The sequence below is a fragment of the Pollicipes pollicipes genome, unplaced genomic scaffold (genome assembly GCF_011947565.3).
Source record: "Pollicipes pollicipes isolate AB1234 unplaced genomic scaffold, Ppol_2.1 Scaffold_4740;HRSCAF=5597_pilon_pilon_pilon, whole genome shotgun sequence".
NCBI lineage: Eukaryota > Metazoa > Arthropoda > Thecostraca > Pollicipedomorpha > Pollicipedidae > Pollicipes > Pollicipes pollicipes.
The window spans coordinates 1,310,266-1,318,189 of NW_023596545.1; the positions used below are offsets into that span (position 1 = coordinate 1,310,266).

Sequence of the window (7,924 nt, forward strand, 5' to 3'; positions counted from 1 at the left end):
ACGCAAACGACTGTATACATTGGCATACAGTTGAATTGTCACGCAATTAATTTCGTGTTTTCTTTGACATTTGCGATGTACTGTCCTTGTAGTGCCGCTGCCAGTGTTACTCTGGGATGAACGTCTAATGGGTTCATGTCACCGAGGTGCTTTCTTCCTCGTCACCACACGCCAAAAAATATACGGGGAGAAACAAGGCCATCTACCGTCCTTTAAATATGGACGTAATAATGCGTGTATACGCTCGAAGTAACGCGCAATTCTCAAACTTCATATGTATATTTCCACCCACATAAAACGGGCGCAGGTCATTAAATCCTTCTTAACTACACGTATGTTCTAGGGACACATGAATTCAGAATGATATCGACAATCTGACACTCACAATCTTACACTCGTAAACAAAGGGTATTTTTAAATATTCACTCGCCTTCAGTAGTATTTTTTATCCACGAATTGACGCTCATAAATACATACGCACACAGGTCACAACTTTGGCGTAGGTACAAGGTCATGGTTTCCTATAAATACATTTGGCATATAAACACACACAACGGATGTGACGATGTATCAGCACCATGACTTCATTCACCAATGAATGGGTGACTTCTCATGTAAATGAAGTTATACGCGCAGATCCAGTCTTAGCCTACACCGTCAGCAAATTCTGGCAGGATTTCGACTCTTTCTGGCCGATGACCTTGTGAAAGATTTCCTTGACGATGGTGGACGGCAGCGTACGCGACTTGATGCGCTTGTCTCTCCTCTGCTGACGACGTTCGCTCTTCGCGAGCTCAACGGCGTTGTTGGGGTCTTCGAACTGGTGGTAAAACCGAATCTGAGCGACGATGCCCGCTAGGAGTTCGTCGATATTGGAGTTGATGACCACCGATGTCTCGATGTACTTGAAGCCAAACTGGACAGCCAGTGACCTGCCTTCTGTAAAGGCGGAAAAGCTCCATTAATTGCCAATCAACTACAGATCTCGTCATGCCGATAACTGGTGCTCCCAGCAGCATACCACTGAATGAACATTCAACAGGTAACCACAAATGATGCGTGCGCCACATACACCAATAATATATATATATATATATATATATATATATATATATGTATGTACATACCTTTACCAACTGAGCATTGACGTTGCAAACGCTCTCATTTTCTTAACTCACACACTAGCTCCCGAGTACGCACGAGCGCAAAAGACTGCATCACACCAGCACATACCGCACAGACGCCTTCTACCCCGCCCCTACCCAACAACACGTACCTTTGGCGCTGACCTTCCGCAGCCTGACCAGGTCGCTCTTGTTGGCCACCAGGATGACGGGCCGGCGCGCGTTGAAGCCGCGGATGAGGTTGCAGAGGCCGCGGGCGGCGCTGAACGACGCTGGATCCGTCACGCTGTACACCACGATCAGCGCGTCGTGCGTCCGCACCGTCGCCTCGTCCGGCATCTGCGCGGACGGCACGTGCGGGTCAGTCACGGGCCAGCCTCGTGTCGGGCACGGAGCGAGCACGCGCCGGGCGAGCGCCGCCAAGTGCGCGGCGTCGAGGGCGACGGGGTGGAGGGCACATGTGCGGCGTCGAGGGCGACGGGGTGGAGGGCACGTGCGCGGCGTCGAGGGCGACGGAGCGGACGGAAGGCGGTGGCGTGGTGACGCGTTACAAATGGATAGGACGATAGGCGGAAGCGGAGGCGACGGCAGTTATTGGACGCCTACCGCAGAGATACGCGCGCACAAACTCGATATGAGAGAAAGTAACTATCAGAGTATGATCATCCCTACAAGTCGATGCAATGTTACTAATTATCGGTGCTTTATTAACGCCTTAGAATCTCTTAAACCCACACACAAGCTCATCGAAAACAACTAGGACGGTTTCTAACTCATTTGCGGCTGTCTTTCTCTCAGGTCATTGCGTCTCCTCACCTCCAAAATGGAGCTGGTCTGCTTCTCGACGGTGAGCTCCATTTCAGCGCCGTCCAGACACACAGACACCATGCGCCACTCTTCGTCGTAGTCTGAAATAGACCCGGACGCCGTCAGCTTGCAGGACAATGCTAGCATCCATCACTCTTCCAGGAGTCCGGCCGTGGGCTGTGCCGACCGGTTCGCGCTCACAGCTCGGCAAAACATGCGACAGTACCGCTCTGATCACAGGCCAACTGTTACGCCTCGGTCGGCTAACACTATTTCATCTTTTTCCAGCAAACGCGGCGTTATGTTTGGCGCTGCGGGGCGCAAACAAAGGCGGTGAAGGCGGGGGTCGCCTCTCAGGAGCCACCATGTGAGACTGGTCAAACATCAGCTCGACTCCCGCCTCTTCCAGTGATCCTTTCCACCCGGTCACAGCCCTGAGCTCGGCCCACACCGGCCGTACTGTGCGTCGGGTTTCCGGCGCTGATCCACAGGGGACGCCGTCGCACTCCATCGGACACGCGACCGTGTCAACCGATCCATTGTTCGGTTCATTATTCGGGGTGTTGGAGCTTTCCAAGAGCGTGATTTTTGTGTCCCAATCCCGTCATCAGCCTTTATTCTGACGTCCTCTCGCGCCAAAAGGACTTCGGCGTTGAGTCTGGGGCGTCGGAAACCCCTCACAGGAAATCTGCCGTCTGATCCCTGCCATGGAAGCCGCACACGCCGCTTCTGGTCGGCTCGGGGCGCTCACCTAAGGTCAGTTCGTAGGCGTTGGTGTACTCGGAAGTCTGGAACTGGCGGCGCAGGGCCGTCTTGCCGACGCCCCGGCGCCCAGCAGCAGGACGCGCCGCGCCTCGCTGGCGCCGTCCCGCAGCGGGTCCGGCATGCTGGGCAGCGTCACGGACCGCTGCAGCAGGCTCAGCTCCTCCGCCCGTCTGCCGAGGGGAGAGAGAGCGGGTCAGCACCACGGACTCGGCGAACGATAACCGGCCGTCACACGGGGAGGAGATACGGACGGAAAAGGCGTGGACCTCGTCCACGGTTGGTGTTTGATGGTTCACGCGCTACGCGTTCGCGTGACTGGGACAACGATGTGATCGTCAAAAAAGAGGTGCCACCAGACCCCAGGTACGTGCGCACACTGAGACGCTGCCGTCGGTCCCCAGAGACGGTCTCAAGTCCCCGGAGGCGGTCACGTCCCACCCAGGCTGCCTGAGCGTGGTGGGCGGCTAAATATAGCCGAGTGCGGCGGGCGGACGGGGCGTCGAGCGGGCTCATATGTGGCCATTGACGGCTAGGGTTGGCTGGCGCTGGCACTCCCGGGGCCCCCGGCACTCTGAGGACTTTGATCAAATTTGGAGTGGACTGCCAGTAAGAAGGCATCTTGCCTCGTGATATACCATAAATACATCACCTACGTCGCTGGGAGGGAGGCAATAACGCATCTAACGACTGCAGAGGGGATGGAGTCTCTCCGATATAATTGGATCACTGAGCTGTCCCGTCTCTCCCGATAATAGCATCGCCGTCTTCGACCGGTAACCAGCGCACCGCCTCCCTCGCGTCGTCGCGCCCGATCGCAGGCGCGGCACCTTCGGCGCCGCCGTGTGAGTGGCGGCGAGCGCCGTCTCCGACGGCGGGCGCTGCGCCGCGCCGCGACAAGCCCCGCACAGCCTGATCGGCCGGCCGCACAATGCGCCCGCGTGCACAGGTGTTGCCCGCGTCGCAGGTGGCGTTGTGGCCACCTGGGCGGCGTCTCCGGCGACGGCTCGGGCGACGGCTCGGGACCGGTGCCGGCGCCGGCCCCGGCCGCCCCGCCACCGCACCGCCCCGCCGCCGCCGGCTGGGGACGACGCGGCGCCGGCGCTTCGGCTGCTGTTGGTGCCGGCGGCGGTGTCGGCGTCTCGGCTCTGCACGCTGTAGCAGCGCTGCCGGCTCTCGCGCGTGGGCCGGTCTGACGGCGCTGACCTTTAACCGGCGGGGAATGTGCCGGCACCGTCACCGCCGGCCGAAGGCTGCAGGGGCCCCGGAAAGAGACCCGCGGACGTCACCGCCCGGCAACTCAGACCCGGCCGCTGGGCGGTGATCGCAGAAGGGACGTGGGAACTAGAGGCGGGGTGGGGGGGGGGGGGGGGGCAGGAGGGAAGAGTGTCATTCTGCACCTCCCTGAGAACCTAACATTTGTTCCCTGAACGTTGACCATAACGATACAATCAAAATACAGCAAAATAGTCCGAATGAATAAATGAAAAAAATGGATAACCAAAATAGCCCAAAATGGCTATCGCCCTCCCCAGCCCCGTTGAGCCTGGCAGCATTTGTATTAGCCCTGACAGGAGGGTGGCGGACCCACGACATGACGTCACATCGGTCACAGCACGGCCGGCTAATCTCGGAGACGTGCTCACGTCACGTGGAGGCTCACCAGGCGACGAACGCCGGCGCAACTGCGCAGCCAACAAACCGGACGCCACGCTGGAGCAACGCTCCGCCCGCACCGTCCTCCACAATGCGCCCTGTCCCGTGCCCAGCGACCTCGTCCCAGCCGGCTGCCGTGCCTCGTGCGATGTGTTATCGCCGCTGTGACGTACTTTGCGGCAGAATCCGGATGCTAAGCCAGCGAGCAGCAAGGGCTCCGTCCGCCGCGGCTCGGCTTTGGTCGCCGCGGCTCGGCTTTGTCCGCATCGTGGCGGAAAGATCGCCAGGCCGACCGACTAAGTACGGCTTATCTTGTTTTCGTTTTCCCCGCGCAGATCTAAGTCCGCTTGAGGAGCCGAGGGCCCCGGCTCTGTCACGCAGCCTCTGACGTACATGGACCATATCTTGGTCAGGAATGGAGTTGTGGAGGCCGAGCTTGATGGTGTCTCGGCGTGCAGGGACGAGTGAAGGTTTCGGTGCTCACGTCGCCACAAGTCCATATACGGCACATTCCGATCAGCTCTGACGCAGTAAGCCGGTAATTCACTGCACGAGACTTCTCACGGCGTAGTAAGCATATAGTAGTAAGGCGAATGTAGCGCATACTTGGCAGGCATAGCCATTGTAAGTAGAGGCTATGCTAAATAAATAATGATAGGGGTAAGTCATTGTTCGGTGGCCACTTAAACTGAAATCACTTTTTCGCAGCGCGACACCATGTCGATTGCCATACCCCACCATGTAAGACACTGTGGACCACATGTCTGCATGGGCAGATATGCGTGGGTCATCCATGTTTATGAACATGGTCAGGAACATGAAAAGGTCAGGGTTGTGGGCGACGCGTGGGATCAACTGACCCAAATCCTGTCGGGCTCCACTTCATTGGCTTGAAAAGTTCCCACATCCGAGTATCACACAGAATGAGGGCGATGACAGCCGCAATAGTCGCAATTATGCCTGTACTTTAGCAAAGATCTGTCGATTTGAGCTGTTGCTAAGGATCAGTTACGCTTTACCAGGCCTTCGGTGGTCAGCTCTCACAAGACTCGTTTCTCTAGGGTATAATCGCCCTCAGCGATCAGTTGCGGCACCTGGATCCTGGTTAAGGTCAAGGTGTCTCAAACCTCAGAAAACCGTTCGTGGTTAACACGCGCAAACAGCTTGGTTGCGTGCTGCCGGTGTTGTAACGCTATTTCGCACTAACCTTCACCCCCAGTTCTGGCAATGGAAAATGACCACTTCCGCTGTATCCCTGGAGGCGTAACCACGTAGCCAAGTACCGGCATGGTCACGGTTCAATTAAGTCTTGGACTGCAAATGTCCTATGTAAATATGACTCATATTCAGGTGGTTTTCATCACGCAGGCTGGAAACCAACGCCTAATCGGTGAGTTTACGCTCCGCGGGCCTCCAACGCCCGACCGCTGTCACCGCGTCCCTGGCTCACCTTTCATGCATGATGGCTTGCAGCAGCTCTTCCTTGTTGAGGCTCGACTTCCGGCGGTCGCGACGGAAGCTGTCGCCGCGGTTGACGATGCCGCCGCGCTTGGTGGACTCGAAGTTGCGCAGGCGTTCGGTGCCGCTCTCGCCGTCCACCTGGCGCTCCACCTCCGTTTGCGTCACCGGGCTGAAGTGGACGAGCGAGATCTTGCGGCGGGCGGCGGCAGAGCTGCTGGGACTGCGGCACGACTGGGACCGCTTGACTTCCTGACCGGTCTCCCCACACGTCATGTTTGCTGCGGTGGCGAGCTGCTGGCGAGGCGTCTTGCACATGGGACGGCGCTGCAGCTGCGGGCACGACTCGGCGCTGGGCGAATGTCGCTCTGTGCCTGCTCACTCCACACGAGGCGCTCCGACTGGCTACTGCCCGCCGGCCAGCGTCTGCCCTCTATATAGCCTGGCGACCGCGGCGCTACTACGCCCCGCCCCCTCGGCCGGCGGCCAGCCGGCTGAGTGACGTCACTGCCAAGCTGCCAGCCGCCGACGGAGGCGCCGCGGCCGAGACGACGGGCGGGCGCTGCAGCGCGCTGGGACGCCGCGCCCATTACCAATAATTGGAATCGTCGTCGGTCGGGCCCGCCAGCCCGCGAGACGGGCAGTTTTTGGACGTCTAATGGCTTTCGTTAGCAGCCTAACGAGATCTCCTCGATCGTGCGTATCGCTGTCCTACCACGCGTGTGTCGCGATGTTCGGTGCGCTCCGACTCGGAAGCCGCCTCAGGGAGGATCTACAGCCGTCACAGCGCTCGAACGAGCCTACGCGGGTCATGAACTGCCCAGTTGCACCCATTGGCAGACAACGAACTCTGGAGTCAGCGGAAAAGTTTCGTTTTTTTTGAAGGCAACCATCTCGAAAGGTGTGTGGGAGAAACCGTCTTTTCAGTTAATTCTTTTGGTCCATTACCATGGAGATGATGTTAAACTATTCAGGAAAGTCAGCAGGCTATGACCAGGTCTCACCTTTCTCCTTGCTACTCCCTGGTAAACGGAATGCTGAACAGCGGTAATGTCAGGTGGTACGATCTCATGAGGTACGCGTGAGTATGAGGGCCACAAAATGCGCCATGTCTGGCATAAAAAGGCCAACCATCCGGCTTAAGAACGTTTTGTTTTGACCGTATTTCGGAAAGAACGTCACCGCGGACGACGATACACAAAACAGCAATACTTCTCTCAAAGCAGGATTCCGGGTTGGTTTCTGAGAATGACCTAGTTTAATACGTCACTCTCTGATTTTGTTTACAAAGATGGTGGATTTGGTAAACATCACCAACACCATAAGCAAATCGCAGCCGTGTATCGAATGAAGTCAGCAAAATCACAGTGAGGCGCCACCTTATCGCAGATAATATGACATCATGTGGCGGCATGGGTGGAATTTTTACGAAATTTGTGCTCACACCCACGCTGCCTTACGCCATTAGATGGCACAGCCACCACCAGTGCTAGCTAAGTGACGTCTGGCCCAGGTCTGGATCATTATTGAATACCCAACGAGATGAAACATTCCTTTAAACGCATAGCGGACGGAAAAACCATCTGTATCGCGAGCCGGTATGTAGCTCCTCCTCAGCGGCGCCGTGGACAGTCACCGAGAAGAAGGAATGTGCTCAGCACACCCACGCTCCTGCTCGTGCAACTGCCTACGTGCGACATACATACAACATCAGAATCGTTCTCTTGCTGGGCACTGATATCACATACGCGTGACCAAATAATGACACGTTTTTCTGACAATTACGACCGTAGTGTAAAGTGTAACGAAGCGATAGGATCATCGTTATTTAACAAGTATCTTTGCCCAGACATGTAAAAATAAATAATTCAAGATATGTCGCTCGCCCGTGCTTCGATCGGTAACACTCCGATAGTATAATCACTGGCATTCCTAGGGGGAGTTGATTTCCGTAGCACGTCAAAGAAGCTCAAGAACACATCGCTGTCATCCACTCCGCCGCAGCAGAGGCTGCGAACCATTTCGAGAAATTTATGTACGACTGACCCGCGCCCATGAGCGTCGAGTTGGCGATGACAGACCTGCTAAGGGTATCGGGATTCCCTGTGTGCGGGACG

The 7,924-nt window shown here is 56.7% G+C and overlaps 1 protein-coding gene across 1 annotated transcript; it reads right to left on the reverse strand.

Moving 5' to 3' along the window:
* Positions 1–393: 393 nt before the first annotated feature.
* LOC119098782 (GTP-binding protein GEM) lies at positions 394–2,749 on the reverse strand. Its single transcript, XM_037221824.1, has 4 exons — positions 2,683–2,749; positions 1,941–2,032; positions 1,277–1,463; positions 394–939 (listed from the first exon to the last, which is right to left on the reverse strand). Exons 2-4 carry the CDS (start codon positions 2,010–2,012, stop codon positions 650–652), a joined length of 549 nt encoding a protein of 182 aa, XP_037077719.1. The 5' UTR covers positions 2,013–2,032; positions 2,683–2,749; the 3' UTR covers positions 394–649.
* Positions 2,750–7,924: the final 5,175 nt, after the last annotated feature.